A 20652-nucleotide genomic window follows, 5' to 3' on the forward strand; every position below is an offset into this window, starting at 1 on the left:
AGTTCTTCCTAAGAAAATTTTCATTGTTTTAAAAGTTAGATTGTTTCCCTTCTTTGCTCTTCTTTATATGAAATTTGACAATTCCTCTCGAGAAGTAGCAATAACAATCTTCCATTATCAAATTAAAATGGTCACCTGTTAGTATAATGCTTTTCTGATGCAACAAGTGACCAAAGGAAGACTACATAAGGAATACTGCACAACTAAGGACCCTTTTGGTCTCTACATATGAAATGTGAACAAGAGTACCGCAAAGCGAACAAAATATGCCCTTGAATATCCAAAACACAGAAGATAATTCAAGAATTACAGTCCTCCACCTGATGTACTTTGATGGAAGTCAAAGGTCGAAAAAAGTAGGAGGAATTTATGAAACGATCCTAAGACGTTTTATTTTACGGAGCCTTTGGCAAGGTAAAATGAAAAATTTGACTGAGTTTCATAAATCTCACACCAAATGGAAATGAATATAAGATCCTTTTCATCACATGATCAAATATTCACTCAAATTTATCGTAAAAATATTGAGTGATTGAATACTTTTGGAATGGTTCATGGTGATTAAGCCTAGCAAGTTTCATATAGATTGGCTGAAAATTGTTGGAGGAGATCTCCGGACAAGATTTCTATAGTGAAATAAACAAAGGGGCATAACTCTTATTCAAATCATCTAATCACAACCCCATTCAGGAAAACACAATTTCATATCATGGTGATTAAGCCTAGCAAGTTTCATAAAGATCGGCTGAAAAATGTTGGAGATCTCCAAACAAGATTTCTATAGTGAAATAAACAAAGGGCCATAACTCTTGTTTAAATCACCAAATCAAAACCCTGTTCAGGAAAACACAACTTCATATCATGGTAATTAAGCTTACCAAGTTTTATAAAGATCAGCTGAAAAATGTAGGAGATCTCCAGACAAATAAAAGTTTACGCCAGACGCCGGACGGGCATTTAAAAAGATCCATCCTGTACTTTTCCAGAAATAGCAACAACAAACCGTTACTGTCAAAATCCTAGATGGTCTCCTTACAGCCATGTTGTTTTTAAGATTAATCCAAAAATGGACAATGCACAACTAGGGAACAGATTCATCATGTACTTCTCCAGAAATAGCCATAACATGAAGTATGTCAAATTACAAAACGGCTACCTGTTAGTCATGTTGTTTTTAGGATCAGTCTGGAAATGGGAACATGCACAACTATGGATCAAGGAAAATCTACATATAAAATCTCAGACAGGTCCATCCAGTACTTCTCAAGAGATAGTAATTAAAATAATTGTTTATGGACTGAAAGACAGACCATAGGTGCAAGGTGATTTGAATAGCCCACCATCTGATGACGGTGGACTTTGACCCAGCATGGGTTAGCTTCTGAACATCAATTTTTCAAATTACATATTTAGAGAAATTTTGGAGGGACTTGAAACTATAAATGTTGTTTTCAATGTTCAGGTTATCTGTGACTGTTTATTGGTTTATTTCAGGTAACTTTACAACTGAAATATTGCTTGCTGTACAAGCACAAAAACCATGACTGAGCATGAATACAAGCCTTGACCTAGGTTTTATATCGCAATATATATTGTTATTGCTCTTCCTTCCAATTCAATGCAATGTTTTTATGTAGGTGAGCATGGCAGATTTTGGCTTGCTCTTGCCTGATATTCCACTTTATAAATACCAAGATCACATCAAATTACACAAGAAAAGCATTTGAAATCACACTTTTGTTAGCTTTTTTTCGTAGCTTTAGCTACTCTTTTCAAATTTGTTATGTAAAGATACCAAATAACTTGTGATTTGACCTTACAAACACATATACAGATTTAGTCTTGCCAAGCACTCAAGGTAGATGGAAGGCTGACATTTGGATTTAGGGTAAGCTAATCACCAGGTGACATAAAAATCCACTTGCCTGATGCCCATGGGTCAACCAGCTGTTCTGTCATCTGTCCCATATTCCCATATATGTAGTCTTTATAACTATTAATTAACTTAAACTCTTTATACTGCACTTTGTTAGCTCATAGACATTTTATCTAAAGTAGAATTTAGAATTAAGAACGAGGAATTTGTGAAATTTCATATTCAATCATGATCCATCGGGAGAATTAGATTCATGACTGTTATACTGTATTTACCTATGTTATCAATTAATTCAAATTTGGCAATGAAATAATGATGTAGCAAATCTGACTTTGAGAGAAAAAACCTGAAAATCTATCTAAAATGTGCATGTGTTTTTCTTCACTTCCCCTCTTGATTTGGCCTGACATAATCTCTACACAGATTAGTTTTTTGATAAGAGATTTTTTTCATGCCTTCATGTCTGACAGATGAAATCTCCCTGATACACGGGGAAGTCAGATTCTAGGTGTCAAGTTCCATTCGTACTCTATATACCAGACAGCACAACTCAAGAGCCCAATGTGTTTATCTATATAAACACACCCCAAAAAACTACTGTTAACCTTCCAATAAAGTGATACACTGCTGTAGCAGATTATAGTCAGCCAGGGTGGCTGATGTAGTGATCAGTGTTTTTACAAACCATTCACAAGCAATAACCCCATGGGTAACAAATCATTTCTCTGCTACATCAAATTCGATAAACTCCACTTGTGATAAGTATATGTCAAACAAAGAAAAAAAATGGTGACCAGCTGCATGGCGAGCATCTTTACCAAAATACAACAGCATTGATAATAGATAGAAATATGGTATTGCAGATATTCTAATCATCATCTTTTTTTTCTCTTTTTTTTTTTGACACTTAGTAATTAAATACCACTGATCATTATTGATATTTATACACTTATACTAGTATTTTCTAACTGGACAAAAAACCTAGCACATAAGTCTTATTCCTGCAATATTCTCACTTTCTATCCCCTGTGTCCATAATTATGGCCAAAACAACAAATATATATGTATATAAATGATAATACTTAGAATTGTATTCTCATGTATGTCCCCATATTGGATTGTTTTCCTTAAAAATAAAATTGGTGTTTGAAGTTGCCATATCAACACAAAGAATTAAAATTCTTTCATATACATTTTGATGTATCTAATGTGTTAACTAGTAGGCCTTTCAGTCTAAGTTAGGTAATTAAGTCTCAATTAATTCCACTTACTGGTAAACAACATTTTTGTCATGGAATAATCATACTGCATTATTTGATGATATATATATACAGGTCCATTCAAAATGAATGCTAAATATGATTTGAGATATTCAAGATTGACTGATGAAATTATAAAGAAAACATTTGACAAAGTACTGTATGTTGCATTCTGTCATAAATTATAGATACATATCAGTTCTAAAATGCCTATAATAGTCATTTCCCATGACTGTGGTTATGATATATCACTATGTTCCTCGAGACAGCCTCACAAGGGTTAACAGAAATGTACAGTACTGTATTCAGTTACTGATGGTCACAGAAGATAAACCTTACTAACAGCCCTAGTCCTCAGATCCCTAAAAAATGTATACTGCGGTTTCATGGTTTACAGAGTATATAAATAAGTATAATTTTCCTTTCTAACCTTTGCAAGATGTGATTATTATGTATATGGGTAATTAATTTTAATTTAATCTCTTTTTTTTTGGCAGCTTTCTGAACATTCATTCTAATATATGTATCATTTATGTCTTTATCATGATCACAGAAGGCAAAGCAACTACACTTTCAACATCAAAAATACAAGTCAACAACACAACTGAAACCAATACATTGTATATAAAAAAGGTATGCTCACAAATTTTAATTTGTTCATGATTCATTCTGTTGATGGTTCAACATGAAATGTACATCATTACGTCATATGGGGTGTGTGTAGATGCATGTATTTGTACATTTAACCACTGTCTTTACTAAAGCTGACTGTTATCTTTGAAGTATTGTACTTGTAAATTTCTCTAATTGAAATTCAAAATCTGAAGACAAGGGACCTCCACTGATCAGTGATTTATGCAACAGACATTGAAACTAAGGGCCATTTATCTAGTGAATCCTGCCAGATAAATGGGCTTCTGACATCAAATCACATTAACAAAACAGTAGCCTGTCACATCAATTCTCAGTGATGAGGGTAATCAACATCTCTTGGTCAATCAGTAGAAATTGATTAGAATGCCAGTGCACAATCTTATAATTTTGAATTCAGAATTTTCTGCTGACATTCCCTAACCAGTTCCTCAAAGCTTGTCCTGGGCTAAACATGAATTTCAATTGGATTGTCTTTGATAATTACGAGATAAAGTCTCTGTGAAAATAATGAAATGAAGGCATTTAAATTTGTCTGTTCAAAAGCATCTCCTACATTACTGTACATATATATATATCCATTTCTACTATTTCATCATATCCACCTAAATCATCCCTATTTACGTACTTAAGACTTCTGCTGAAATTGTTTAGGAATCCATTCTTACATTAATAATTACAAGACAACACTGTCATTGATACCCTCCATCAAATCTCCTGTTTTGCACTCATGAACTATACATACATTCCAATGTAAATATACTCAATATAAGTGATTCAAAAATACATGAAGCAACTCAATGTTGATGCAATCCTGAAGAACTCTGTATATACTTGCATCTTGGCTTAGTCACTGAAGTATAAAATGTAGGTCATATTCAGCATCTGCACCCTTGATTATGCAACACCTCCATAGGTGCATCACTCATGCAAGTATAATCCCAGAAGCAATAAGTAATAGTTTTCCAGATATGGAACACAAATTTCTTTTTCTAACCAGATTTCAAGTTACTGGAAAATAAATCTTGATCATTCACTCATTAAAATTTGCAACAAGGATTGATTACCCAGTATGCAGAAACATCTGAAAATACGATCCCTAAACCATTCTCTATTGGCAAACTGGGAGCCTTCAACAAACCAGCTAGAGACTAGAAAACTGCTTTTAACAAATCTGGAGATGAGGAATTCTTGTATTACTAAACTGAAGAATAGATCATTTCTACTCACAATCCTGGAGACTACAAAAAATATTTACACACATGGAAATTTGAGAATCTTGATTTACAAACCTGGAGAATATAGAATCTATTTTCAAATCTTATAAAACTGGAGACAGATGAAAATTAGAGAATCTCTTTTTGCAAACCTGGAGACTAAATTTTTACAAGTCTTGAGACTTGATAAGCTCACATCTGGCAGCACTTTGAGTTAAATAATTAATATACAGTGTGATTAAAAGCAAATCAAGGTTTCTGTTATGTTAAATAATGTAAACATATACCAGCTTGGGCAGCAAATCATTTAACATATATTATCTTATAGCACAATTAGTGTTTTAAATGTACAGAAGTATCTTCACTTTGCAGCTGGCACTGAGCAATTTATAATGTGATCATTACTTAGCTTGTTATCAAAGTAAAATTAATTAAAAGTGAAACAGAAATTCAAAGACTTGCCCTCTCAAAACATCTACAGCACACTCTTAATGTTGATAGTATTTGAACATATATATTAGATATTTTATTTGGACAGCAGAGTATGTCTTCTGTAGCTACAAATATACACATAATGACACTGATATATGTATTACTTATTGTAAACTAATTGCACAATGCATAGAAGTCATTAACATGGTTAATTATAAAACTTGGGAAAATACTTCATATGGTGGAAAAAAGAAAATTTTATACATCTCATTTGGACAGAATTGAAAAGATGGATACTGAATAAATAAATGAACATTCCACGTTTAAAATATGACAATGCTGAGGTTAGATTGATAATTGATATTTCATGACGGCATGATTTAAAAATATGTTACGTTAAATATATAATTAGCTTTGTTTTAGTAAAAATTTTCCTTATTTTTGGAAAACCATGTTTTCGTTATATTTTCTTGATGGAAAATTAATTTGTTTTCAAAGGTGCAAAACCTACTACTATCACTTTCTGGTAGTAAAATTTGTCTAGATGAATCCCTGTTTAATAACAGACGACGATTTCTTTCCACATTGATTGGTAACAAGCTATCAGTCATAAGTAATGAACAGTATTTTCTTATTATACATGTAAATATGATTAAGCTTCTGCTTTTCATGCGTATTAAAACATTTGAATTCAACTGCATCAAAAAGCAGATCACAAGGATGATAAATTTTTGTAGTTTTGATCATTAGCTGATAACACAAATCTGAGTGATGTTTCTGACATATTCCAGGCTAAATTGTTTACTATAGAAACTAGGGATAATTTAATGTTTTTATTCTTAAATCAATTGTATGACATCTTGTAATACAGGATTCATGAATTGATTGTTTCCAAAGTTGTTGAAATGATCATGGATGGTGTATTTATAGAAAAGGCGGCCATGGAACTTGTAACTCTGCTAGTACCGTTGCAGCTACTATATATAGCTTACTTCCATCAAGCTTTCAGAACACACTATTTTATTAATGGTGGGAATAGCTTATGTGTGGGATAAAGTGTTCATCTTCTGCTGCAAATTTACAGGAAAAGTGCCTGAATTTAAATGAAGAGCCCAACTTATTATTTTATCTACCCATGGTTTTGTTACACTTATGTTCAATGATCAGACCAGGGAAGATTTTATCTTGGATTGCTTCAAATTAAACACTACATCTTAATTATTTTTGTACCAGCATCTACCATTAATTGACAAGTAAAAGAACAGTACCACTGATACCTAGTAGATAAATATGGTATTGCTTGAAGATAATACACACCTCTTCCTAGTTTTCCTGATTCTTATACGAAGATCAATTTCATATGAACAGTTTTAAACTCAATTACTAGTAAAGAACATATTTTATCAACATACTACTAGTGTCCCTACAGAAAAATGTCATATGCAAATCTATACATAACAACCATGGGGAATGTGAATGAGGTGAACAGAATAGTAAGAAGATTCTAACTTTTCAGGAACACCAGGTCTGATTCCCTTCATATTTTTCATGAGTCTCATTGAATTTGAGTTTTGATGGTATGTTGACATAATGGTATTTTCATTGCTGTTTTTATTTATTGAACACATACATATTTTATTCCCTCAACACATTTAAGACAAGAAAGAAGGCTTCAGTTGCGGAGCTCTGGGATCCCCCATAACTTACAATATTGAACTTACTTAATTTTTAATACAAAGAAAACATCCAACATCTGTGTTGGCAGTTCTGTTATTTTTTGGTTATCTTCCTAAGACAGTTTCCTTAGGAATACACAAGTCCAGTACTAGTTACGTATAAACAATATGTATAGATGACTAAACAACATCAAAGGAAGATCTTCACCAGGCTTTAATGTTGACATGTTTCAGCATACTAGGTATGCTGTCCTCTGAACCTTTTTATCAATATCTGTTCAATGTTTGTTTATGATGTTCCTGTGTTGTTATACAAATCATACTGTTTATTTTCAAACAATTATGATGTTGCATTTTTCAATATCTTGTCTGTGTGTTCAACCACAATAAAATATCTATTGACAATCAAGCTTTTCATGCTAGATTTGAGGTTGATAACTTTGAATCAATCAACTGATATATGTGCAACATTTAATAAACCATATGTACATGGCATTTTAAATACATTTTATTTTCTGAAGAAAAAATGTATTATCCCTCTTGTTTTTTGCCCCAAAAAAGGAACCTGGTTGTGCCCTGTGCAAATTAATAGAGGACAAAGAAATCTTATCCACACCTTAAAAGTACAGACAGATTCTACATATCTACACTAGTTCAATAAATTTACTACTCTGAAATAAACACCACAAACCATAACACTATTGTTTGCACTTGATATCATATATCATTTTAATCTGTGCAAATTAGATAAGACATTTTAAGCTTGACTATTACTAATATTTACTTATTACACATCTGGACGATTATGTAATCAGTACTGCAGGCAGGCCAAGGCAGCAATTAATCGCACTTAATCATTTATGTCAAATAATGTGACAATGCGGAGGGGTTGCCAAAGAGTAATATGAATTCTAACAATATTACATGCGTGTTGAATATGTATCTTCAACCTCATTGATCACGATTATTTAAACGTTGTTAGTACATGCATGTGTGTTACATTAGACAGTTGACAGTTCCGTCAGTTGTCATATTGCTGTCTTATTGTTTTGGTACCTGTACTATATTCGAGATGTCAAACGCACCTGCAGATGGTTGCTGAATCATTATAAGAATTATGAGTCTTATTTTATGATTCCATTTTTTGTGAAAGTTCAATCCTGAACTAAAAGGTAACATCGAAACTTCGTTCATAGAAGGACTCCAAATATTGTAAACAAATCGTACTCACCAGCCACCGGAGATGGTTTCTTTAGTACACACCATCGGGCCTTCCACTATAAAATCACAGAAAGGGCATGTGATAAGAAAAAAATGCAACAAACAGTAGTCAATATAACATCATCCTTTACAAAAATCGCTGTACAATTACCTTTTTCCCATCTCTAAACTTTACTTTTTCCTCCACGACAGAGTTCACGTCAGCCATCTTGATCCCATGTTTTTTTAAGCGCTGAATGAAGTAGAGTGATTTGATTGGTCGATTAATAAGGGAGGGTACAAAATTCGAGTAGCTTACTACAGTACGGCACTGTGTATGTAGGCGTAGTAGTGTAATCGTGAAATTGTACCGAATACAACTTAACTTACTGAAATAGTAACAGCGGAAATTATGACCAATACCGGAAACCACACTTTTTTCTATTGAATATTATAAGGGTTTCCGAAAATACAATGGCTCTTTGAACGTTGTTACTAGAAAAAACTATTGTACATAAACTGTAGTCGTATGACATATTCACATTTTCACTGTGACGACATAGCCGCCTATACGCGGTGCGTGTGGATGAATAATGAAGACAAATATTTCAAACTTGCTGTCAAGCTACACTTGCACTCGTTATAGTCACATGTCTACATACACTACACTATTTGCTGCCTGTAGATTACTGATTTGCAAGTCATAAGGTTTCGACTTTTCTACATATAAACTTTCGTTTAAAAAAGATGGTCAGGTCCACACGCGAACACGCGTGGTCCGCCGCTAATAAAGCCTTTCACTGACGTGCAAACCAAAATACTACCTATCGGATTTTATGGCTAAATGCTATTTTTAAGATAATAATTGATAGGCCCTAGCACATCAGAACAAACATGGCCTTGTAACATCATTAGGTAGTACAACGTCCTTCCCTAGATACGTACAGAGGGGTTGACCATGTTAGGTATATTATCAGCCTCATCGGGAATAACCGACGTTTTGATTGATTTTCTTGCCCCGTATATCCTCTTCAGTATTGATATCATGTATGTGTTCCTTTACATTTTTTCAAATAGAATTCGTCTATTTTAAAGTATTGTGTTTAAGTCACTGATAAATTTGACTGCTTATATATATGATCGAATGCCTTACTAATATCAGGGTTCGACCGACATACAACGCAGTCCTATTAGACCTCTGCTAATTGATACTAACTGCCGATGTTACGGTGATTGGTCACAAAATCTGTTCGCACTTCGATTACATATACACAGGGACATAGAATAGAATGTATAATCTCCAGGACAAACGGAATTCTTTCTCGTCACTAAAGGTTATACAGGAATACATCATAGGTTTGCGCTGCACAGCTCATTTGCATTTTAGTCGGTTTATAAGCGAATATGATTAAAAAACTGTTTTAATTATGCATCACATCCATACTAAATTAGAAACCGCATACCAAAGTGAAAGGTATGTCGAACGAGTGATTGCGGTCAAACTGTTGACGTGAACTCTGCATTAGAAGACATGGTAATGCTTTCTGATACACTTACTGCAAATCATCGATGTTACAAACATGTCACTTGGAATATACATAAGAAGTTAATTAACACCAGAAACGGCTTTCCTTTCATTTTTTTTCGGGCAAATATTCAACCAATGATATTTGGAGTGTTACCGAATCAGATGCGATGTCCCAACAGCTTCGTACGTCGTACGTAGAATAATGATAAGTATAATAAAACATTTACCAAATTGTAACTCGGCCAACAAATTCGAATTTTGAACTAACTGAAAATTTATTTGAAAATCTTCGTAGAATGATAAAAACATGTAGTCTGGAGACGAAGGTGATAAACATCATAATCCGCCTTTTATCGAGTGATTTCGTTCATGAAATATTTTCGACTTTGCATTATGGCACTAGTGTAATACAGCCTTTTTTCATTGACTAAGTCTAACATTGATTGTGATGTCATACCATGGACAAACTGACGTCATGTCATGAATTAAAAGTGACGCAACATTATTGTTGTCTCCGTTTGATTTTTTCCTTTACAGTTCACTTAAAAACCTGTCAAAATATAACTTTTCGGAGATGTGTGAGTTGAAGTGACAACCTGGTGGAAATTTATGAAAATAACAAAGTCTTTATATTACATACGTAGTCTTTAAAGCGTGTAAACATGCTATAACACTATTGTAATGGCATAAACAAATGAGATAGCACCCGTTTGATAACAACCCCCTTTTGATTTCACGTTATACTGACGAGAACGTCTTACGTTGACCAGTTCACTTATCAAAGGGTTCAAATATCCTATTCTCATTAGTAAAACAGCCGTCCTGATTACATGACTCACAGGTAGTACCAACATGTTTTACACGCGAACTCTTTAGCGAGATTGGACATCTTGAATTCGTTTTGCTTACCGACGATCGAGATACAACCATGAACAGGATCATTATGGCGGATGTATTTTTTGTAAAAAGGATCAGATTGATGTTACATGTCTCTACGCAGTAAAACGCTGTGTGCAATATACATGGTATTGAGGCGTAGGAAAGGACAGAACTCGTACTAAGTGTAGTTGTTGTGACGATAGATATATCCAAGAGCCACGACTTTGAAATCTTCATTCCTTTCCTTTTAGTGTGCGCTGATCATATAAAGGTACTGCTTAAGGTGTCGATAAAACATAATTATGACAATTCCTTGTTCAACCAATTTCTTGATCCTAACGACAACAGCCAGGAACAACTTTCCAATATATTGTGTGATTAGCGTGTCTTTCTTTTCGTTTTCTACGGGGACACCACGGGTTATCTCCCTTTAGTGAATCGAGAGCGCACAGGTAGAACGGGGCCGGTCACGATTGAGTGATTTTATCATATTACTAATGCGACCTTAGAAGGTAACTGGTGTAGCCTCCGTGATAGTACGGTACATACTTCTTTCAAATTTGAATCCGTGGTATCCATATTCAAAATCACAAATATGAAGTAACCTCCTTCAATGATTATTATAAAATCAGACAATTAAGTTCAACAACATACGTTGAATAAAAACATCACAGTTTATCATATGAGTGCATATGGTCAGTTATTTCAAAGGACGCCCCAGTAAAACCCCAACTGACAACCCCATTGATTTTCCTGGACAGGTGTGAACTGTAGCCATCTCATGATAAACAATTTATTAGATGCGATACTAGCACGCCAACAAAATGAAATCTTCTTGTAAGCAAGTCTACATGTATGGCATGTAAAATCAGACACGTATGATAGAGGGATTTGAGACTGCTGGAAAATGCATATTTGTATCTATTTTGATACCTGCTTATTATAGTTGTCTCGAAACGTGCTAATTGTATCTTATAAATTGATATTTTCTGTACGATTATTGTATTACGGTATATATTGAATTGAAATACGTTATCAATCAAAGTCCAACGGTCTCGCTGTGTTTTCATACCATTTTTCTCCAAGAGTGCCAAACTAATTTCAAAACAAACAGTATGTATAGTAGAAATCTCAATTTTCAAGTAGATCGTGCTGACTTGTGACAAATACTTTCTGTTAACTTTTAATTAAAAAACAAAAACAAAACGGGTGTTTGAGCTATCAATAACTGAAATATCATTCTATATGGAAGAAAGTACTTTGTAAATCCGCGGCACTTAAAATCTGAACAAGTTAAAAAAAATCCGTTTGACCAATGTTTTTTTTATAATTCGTCGTTTGAATTTATTAGTATTATTTTGAAAATGAGATTCCCTTTACACTGGTCGACAAATTTGTACTGGTTGGGCCGGTCAGTGCGGAGACAGCTTATGTTTTGTAGTGAATGGGGCACAAGTAAAAATCAAAAGGAAGGTCTTCACGGCTCAATGAACAAGCGCAAATAATTATAATTATTATAATTTTGGATCTGAGACCTTTATGTCTCTGATCCCGTTTAATGGGGAAGAATACGGGTAAACTTTATGATGATGAGGCAAAAGTTACATGGGCCATTTTATTTAATTTGACGATATTTTCCAACACATTTTCATTTTTTGGATCCTATTCGCTGGACTAACAAGAGTTATAACAATAATTTTCACTTCCGGTTGTAATACGTATGCGGCCCCCTTGTAGTTGTTGTACTTAATTTCCTGTCAATTTCAGAAGTCATCCAGATTGATTTTGAAGGAGGTAAACAGGAGTATATCTGAGTATAGTGTGTCAACATTTATCAGAAATAAGATTTGAACAAAATTGTTACTAAAAAATATGTATTTACAAGGGACAGAGAAAAAGTAGAATAATCACAGACACATTTAGTATGAGAATTAAAATGGAACCTTACTTATTTACAATTGCAAAACAAGTTATTCCAACTTATGTTAATAACACTTATTGGCCCGGATGGAAGCATGCATGGTCGTAACAGGAGAGAATCATTGTTAATTGATAGCACAACTTTCGTCAACTAGGCTGCTTTAGGAGATTGGTTGGTGATTGATGACACGATTTGAAGTTTTAGTGTGTTTGCAGTTACTATGTATTCAGCCCGTGGACAGTTCCATACTTCCGTTGTTCTTATGGAGAATTAATTTCTCCGTAGTGATGTTCTTGCATGTTTCGGCACTTTGTCATTGTGCTGGTTCTTTCTATGGTATCAGACCACATCCTTATAGGCTGTGCTGTCCCCTCGTCCTATTTCCCTCTCATTATCTTGTACATCTGTGGGTAAGGTTCTACAGTTTCAACTTCTTCGGTCGTTCTTAATATGACAGGTTTTTCATTCTAGGTAGTCGTTTTGTTGCCTTCCAATTGTTCACTGTTTCATTTTGTAGGGTTCCCAAACAGCACTGGCGTATTCGAGGTGGGTTTAGTGATTTAGATAATTTAGAGTTCATAAACATGAATGTTCTTTTTATCCTTCAATAAAAATATATCTGCTTGTCAATTCCATATCAATAAAAGAGCTTTCCAGTTTCGTATTCGAAGATAAACTTTCCCCAAGTCCGGGATAAAAACAACGTCGCACCAGTCTATTATTATAAATACTGTTTAACTTCCTGTCTCAAAAGAAAATGGCTGCGCCCTGCTACGAAGGTGTAGAACAGTAACAAGTTGAAAACAGTTGTGGCGAAGTGAGTATGTAAATAGGAAATAATGGAATACATTGCCAGTCTGTACTCTAAATGTGAATTAATTTGTTTTTTTGGATGTCATGGACATTCTAAAAGCAAGAAACCCTTTCTGACAAAATCGGCCGTTATGTAACTCGCTAACTTATACAATACCAGCAGTCGCGAAGGTCACCACATAGAGTTATTGTAATTTAGTTAAGCGATATTTTTTAAGATTAATGTTTCTACGTACATTACACATACCTGGTAAGTACTGGCCCCAATTTTGATCTATCATTTAATCCTTATTGCTTTAGCCTGTATACCCTGTATAAAGGCTGATGCTAATTGTTTGCCATGTTTCTGTTTGTTTTTAAGTTTTCCATCATTATATCTTTATTTGTCACAGAAATAGCTCGACTGAACAAGTGTTGTTTTTTTGTTTCATGATATTGGACATAAGATCTATAGTCGGGTGGTTCTAGTCTCGTAACATTTGCCTTCAAAGATTCATAAAGTGATGTTTTACATATATAACAATATATTTGATATTTCACAGTTCAATAATAATATAAATAATATGAGAAAGGTAAAGCCTCAAAGAAGGCGTTTAAAGTATGCTAGTTTATTGTATATGTATTTATGATTTTGAAACAGAAGAGTCGCACTGAAACAAGGCATAGATACAGGTATAAGTCTTGTCTCAGTACACTATTACAAGGTTTTATGACTCAGTTGGTGTATGGAAATAATCCATTTTTGGTTTGACTTGTGATTGTCATTACACTATTTGGAGTGGTTTGAATTGACAAATAAATAATTTGTCTTTAATATGGCATATGATTCACTATATATTATGCCTTATAACTGTCACTAGACTTCAACAAACTTAGAGTTGTTAGATTTCATTTAGTCTGACATTCATTAGGCAGCAAAATCAGACACTGAATCCCTATACATTAGCTTCAAAAACTGTTATAACAGGGATAATTTACTGACTATTTTGTGAGTTATTTCCATTGTTAAACTGTCAAACATCGCAGTTCAGATTTAAAACTTCAAGCACACTGACATATGAAGACCAGCATATGGCTTGAGAAAATGCAAATTGGTTTCCAAAATTTAACATTGAATTCCAAGTTAACATATATTCTGCAAACCATAGTTTATTAGAATATGAAGTGTTCTTTAAATAAATAAAAACATATATTCTGGTATCAGTGAATAAAGTTGTTACTTGTAATCAAGTGAAAACAGGATTCAGCGTGGACCAGAGCCATGTTAATGGTATGTTCATGTAAAAGGATAACTATTATCTTGTTCACTCAGCTGTTTGATCTCTTCTTAAGATTTCCAAAAGCTGGTTGAGTGATGATATTTCTTCACTGGACTGCTGCTTCAGGTTTTTGAACCATCAAAACATAAAGGCAACCATGTGGTAAGGGAGGCAACCCTGTCCAGTTGTTGATTTAAATTCCCTCTAGGTCCTAGTCTATGAAGATCTTCACTCAGGTGGCATCTAAAAGCTATGTTCTTATGAAAGATATGATTATGAAGGTTAAAATCATGATGTGAACCTTTAAATGTATATAATATAGGAAGGTTACAAAATAAGTTTTTCACAATATATTACATAATCACTCTTCATTGTCCAAATGGCAGCTCATGAATGGAGGAAAATGAAGGACCCAATGAAAACCCATGTGGTCGGGCATTTGATCACTAACCATTCCAAATCTGTTTAGGTTGACTTTATGTCTTGTGGTCAATAGCTGTAGTTCATTAGTATAGCGATGTCCTTTTATTTCATCAGTTGAGAAGATGTGCTGGTTCTTTTATTTATTATCAGTATGAGTTTCAACTGAACTCGAGCCTGTGTGAAATACAAGTGGTTGCCAGAACATCTTCTCAAATCAGTGGATATAAATCTGCTCCTCTCAAACTTATTGATGTATTTTGGGTTTAAAAGAGTGGGTAAGTTGAAAATATCCCATGATACTGGTTGTAAGTGGTAACTTAATCAGGTTATATGGTTAATCTAGTTGTATTCAGTAGACAACATATTGTAGCAGGTAATTACTTCATCACAACATGTATATGTTTAAAGACGTGATCAATGTGACGAGTTCTGCTTTATTTATTCTTTTTTATTCTACCTTAAGGTATGTCAACTAATACTAAAACTGACAAAAAATTCATCTGCATATTTGTCTTTAAAACTTTCTATTGGATTTAATCCAAACAAGCAGAAGGCTTGCAGCTTCCATGTAATCAAATCTATTGAAGTGGAGTAAACATTTTCTTTTTGTACCTAAGAAAATATTGGTTAAGTTAAATATCCATTTTATTTAATTTCACTGGTTATAAATGAAGAGCTAATTGATGTGCCCCTATAGCTTTGTTCTTTTGCGATATCTTCGCACTAAAATGACATGGTATTTTCAGCTGATAACATGAAAATCTATTTATGACAAGGACTTTACGTATTGCTAAATGTTGTCATGTTTTGTTTTGTTTTATTTTCAGATTTCTTTTGATAAACAGTTTCAGCACTTGAAGAAGCCATGTCACTAGCTGTCCGTCTTGGGAGTCAGTTGCAACATATTGGTGCCTCTCATCAAACACGTGTTCTGTCAAATATTCTTCATCAAACAAGGACTAAAAGTTATCCTTTTAGAACATTATGTCAATCAAAATCTGTATGTTACATTTCAAAACCAAACAAAAATATCGGTGTGTATAAATTACAACATTTGTTAAATACACAATGCCTGCGTTCGTCACAATGCCTTGTAATCAGGTGTTTATCCAGTGACTCAAAAGGAAGTTCTCAGCAAGAAGAACGAAGGAAAACAATCACACTTTACTGCTTTTCACTGGCCTTGTTTATGTTGGGGATGGGCTTTGCATCTGTGCCACTGTATCGAATCTTTTGTCAGGTGAGTAAACAGTTATAAATCGTAACTTGAGTCTTACTGTACCATATAGCTTAGAAATGCCATGTATCACCAAAACAGGATTCTGCTTTAAAATTTGCTTCAGAATTTATCGTACCATATATTAGGTCCAGAGATGGCTTGCACAAATTTGTTTTGGAATATGAAATCAGTCTGATAAAAATATATCAACAAAATGATCATAGTGTGGAATAGCAAAGAATGTACAAGGAGGTACGGATGTTATAGTAGGTGTATCTTTACAGGCCACTGGACAGGGAGGCAAAGCTGTAAGAGGACATGATGTAGACAAGGTCGAAAATATGGAAAAAGTCGAAGAAAGGATCATCAAAGTGATTTTTAGAGCAGATAAAATATCTTCACTACGGTGGAAATTTGAACCCCAGCAGTCTTTTGTGAAGGTATATTTTAACACGTTACAGAAATAAAAGACAATAAGAAAGCTCTGTAGGTATATATTTTGTGTAAAGTTCAGATGAATATGACTGAAAAAAGAATAGTCCAATTGTCTGTAGGAAACAGAAATGTATTTGGTTACTGTAATATCACTATTGTTAAAATTCCAAGATTGAGACAATTATTATTATGTCACACAAATAAGTGCTAATTTCAACCAGGGCTCGTAAAGATCTATTCTGTTTTAATGATGGTTGTCCAAGGTAGCGACAAATATGTAAATGACATGAAATAAGATAATCTCTATCCTTTTCTTTCCCCTGTTTGATTGCCTATTTTTATGGCATTCTATCGGATATTCATTGACAATTCCCACAAGTGTTTGATCTCCCTTTGTTATTGGGGATTCTTTTTCTGAGATTATATAATTAAATAAACTTGATTAAAACTCCCTCAGATCTTTACTTAAAATATTGACTTTCTACTTCCAATTGATTGTCAAATATCTTGTGTACATATACAAGGCTAGAGCTTGTTGTTTTGAATTGTTTAATAAGGCACTGTTGCTTGGCATCTTCTGTGTATATGATTGTATGTAAATACTTTTCATGTCATTAAAACAATTGAATTGCTCAATTGAAATGAATCGAAACAGGAGTATATCTGAGTTGAGTTGTGAACATTTATCAGAAATAAGATTTGAACAAAATTGTTACTAAAAAATATGTATTAACAAGAGACAGATAGAGTAGAATAATTACAGACACAATTAGTATGAGGGATGTGGAAGAGGATTAAAATGAAACCGTATGGAAGCATGCATGGTCGTAACAGGAGAGACTCGTTGTTATTTGATAGCACAACTTTGGTCAACTAGGCTACTTTAGGAAATTGGTTGTTGACTGATGGCATGATTTGGATTAACTAGATTGCTGTAAGAGAGAATGATTATCAATATACTAGATTGCTGTAAGAGAGAATGTTTGTCAATTAACTAGATTGCTGTAAGAGAGAATGATTATCAGTTAACTAGATTGCTGTAAGAGAGAATGATTGTCAATTAACTAGATTGCTGTAAGAGAGAATGATTGTCAGTTAACTAGATTGCTGTAAGAGAGAATGATTATCAATTAACAAGATTGCTGTAAGAGAGAATGATTAACAATTAACTAGATTGCTGTAAGAGAGAATGATTATCAATTAACTAGATTGCTGTAAGAGAGAATGATTATCAATTAACTAGATTGCTGTAAGAGAGAATGATTATCAATTAACAAGATTGCTGTAAGAGAGAATGATTAACAATTAACTAGATTGCTGTAAGAGAGAATGATTATCAGTTAACTAGATTGCTGTAGGAGAGAATGATTATCAATTAACTAGATGCTGTAAAAGAGAATGATTATCAATTAACTAGATGCTGTAAAAGAGATTGATTATCAATTAACTAGATTGCTGTAAGGGAGAATGAATGCGATGAACTAGATTGCTGTAAGAGAGAATGATTATCAATTAACTTATTATTGACTAGGTTGCTGTAGGAGAGACTGCCCTGGCTTTTTACACAGCTGAAAACCCAACAGACGAACCAATTGTGGGTGTGTCAACATACACTGTAAACCCGATAGAGGCTGGACTTTACTTCAATAAAATCCAGGTACACAGTTATTTCCCCATCAATCTTAGAGCGGATAATGCTGATTGTTCATAAATCTTTCAATAATGCATGGATATAGTGCTCATCAATGACTTGTAAACAAATATTTTAATTCAAAAACATGATATAGTGCTACCTTTAAGTCATGATTATATATTATGTATTTTTTTCATCAATATGTTTCAATTAAGGATGTTTTTGTTTTCCTGTACATGCTGTTGTGTAAATATCTTGATGTATTTTGTTGTTCATTGCTGTGTGCTTTAGAGGGCTAGTAGTAAAATAGATGAAAATCTAAATATTTTATCCTTGTCTCAATAAAAGAAATTAATATTATCATTTATGTTTTACAATAAAATTCTGATATAATGGCTTTGAGTTTGATAATAGAGAGGGATTGGGTTGATATGATTACTGTTGTATGTGTTCTAACAGTAAAACTTACTAATTTGAAGATTTGTTTATAGACATGTAGTTCTGAAATGAAGTAACGTTTTTCTGGTGTAAAATATGCAGTATAAGTACATGTAGGAAGTGTGACATTCTGGCATTTCCAGTGAAGCTTATATTTTTTTTTTCAGTGTTTTTGTTTTGAAGAACAGTTACTGAAACCACATGAAAAGGTAAGTGTTTTGATCTGATATCCTAAATGCCTCTTATAATCAACAAGGGTATGAAATGTTTTTCTCTTTGCAGCAGTTAGACAAACACTACTGTTTAAAAAGAAAATATCTGAAAGATAAGAGACTTGTGATCTTAATTTTTGGGAGAGTAATGATAGATCTTATTTTTGTCTGATTACCAGTGCATGGAACCATCAGCAAAAGTTTGAGTGAATTATCTCCCTTCCATTGTGTATAATCTGTCAAAATAAAAAACCTCTCCTGTCAGTTATTTCTTTGTTTCTCTAGCAGAGAAACCACATCTTTAGTTTGTGTTTCATTATCCAGATACTAGGTACTTCTGTATAAGCATACTTTTGTCACTTCAGTCAGAGTATAGGCTCCTAATTTAAATGATTTCATATTGAAGACAATGCCCAAAACCAGCAATGTACTCTTGGCAATTTCCCTTCCTCTTCACTGGTTTTCTTCCAAAAATGAGGCAAAAACTCCCATCCTTAGCCAAGAATAAAAGGCCTTGCCTTTTGACCCATACAATTTTCACTGTGTTAATGTGACAAATACGACAAGTTCATATTTTTTGTCAGAGTCGTTAAAGTTGGATGTGGGAATCCCTTTGTGTATACAGGATTGCCTTGCCTCATTTGACTCAAATGGACTGAATGTTTATCAAGTCTCCCACAGGTTAATTTTCATACAAGGTTTTAATGATAGTATAATGCACATTTTGTTCATACTATTTCAACATGCATAGTTACTCAATTGCTATAAATAGGCTAAATATAAACAAAGCTTTATCACTACTTGACACACCTGGCTTTAGATCTTTATTCAGTGTAGACCTGTAATGTCTAACATCAAACTCTAACAATCTTATCTGTGTTGGTTGGCCTTTATGGATGAACCAAATGTGAATCCCAAATACACAGATACACCATTGTCTTTAACTTTATAACCACCAATATTAAAACTGTATTTTATCTTTTTATTTAAAAATATTTCTGGGTGAAAATTGCAATGAAATTCATGTAATTAAACAATTTACGATAAATGTTAATCTGTTTTTCTAAATTCTCACCCTTTCTCTTAGATGAAGAAAGGAGTAATAAAGTTATATCACCTGAGACAAAGTCTCAGAATGACCTATTGTGATCCCCTCATGTCTGGTGTTGTGTGTCATAAACTTTCAACATTTTCTATTTCTTCTTGAAAACTCCAGAGCTAATTGCTAAAGGTGCACCAAAATTGTAAATTATGTGGTCCCTGAACGTCAGGGGCCTGAGGGGCAGGGCCAAAAAGAATCAAATTGGTTGAAACTTCAAAAAACTTACTTTCAAATCCCAGGAAAGGTAGAATCAAACACTCTTCATGGATGAAAAGGCCTTCAGATGCTTTACCAAAATTGTAAATTTCATGACCCCAGGTTGTCACATTTCACCCTGAGGAGAGGGTAAACTTTACTACAGTTTACATAGGATGTTCTAATGTTCATGGGTGGAAGATATTATATAGGAAAATTCAACTTTTAAATGTAATCTGTTTTAATTCAAAGTGGGTTGTTTTCTTATTTCCTTTTACCTACTA

General features: G+C 33.6%; 2 protein-coding genes across 2 annotated transcripts in view; one reads left to right on the forward strand and one right to left on the reverse strand.

Annotated features, from left to right (window-relative positions):
* LOC132559511 (uncharacterized) overlaps positions 1–8540 on the reverse strand; it is a 33231-nt gene extending 24691 nt beyond the window's left edge. The window contains exons 1-2 of the mRNA XM_060224137.1: positions 8484–8540; positions 8343–8388 (exon numbers count right to left, since the gene is read on the reverse strand). Of these exons, the coding sequence (XP_060080120.1) occupies positions 8343–8388; positions 8484–8540 (103 nt within the window). The remainder of the gene's footprint in view (positions 1–8342; positions 8389–8483) is intronic.
* A 4849-nt stretch (positions 8541–13389) lies between these two features.
* Positions 13390–20652, forward strand: part of LOC132559513 (cytochrome c oxidase assembly protein COX11, mitochondrial-like) — a 51309-nt gene continuing 44046 nt past the window's right edge. The window contains exons 1-5 of the mRNA XM_060224141.1: positions 13390–13456; positions 15962–16374; positions 16638–16793; positions 18320–18445; positions 19027–19068. Coding sequence (XP_060080124.1) covers positions 16000–16374; positions 16638–16793; positions 18320–18445; positions 19027–19068 — 699 coding nt within the window. The 5' untranslated portion in view covers positions 13390–13456; positions 15962–15999. The remainder of the gene's footprint in view (positions 13457–15961; positions 16375–16637; positions 16794–18319; positions 18446–19026; positions 19069–20652) is intronic.

The sequence above is a fragment of the Ylistrum balloti genome, unplaced genomic scaffold (genome assembly GCF_031769215.1).
Source record: "Ylistrum balloti isolate Yb309-2 unplaced genomic scaffold, AGI_CSIRO_Ybal_v1 Utg370928, whole genome shotgun sequence".
NCBI classification, from domain to species: Eukaryota; Metazoa; Mollusca; class Bivalvia; order Pectinida; family Pectinidae; genus Ylistrum; species Ylistrum balloti.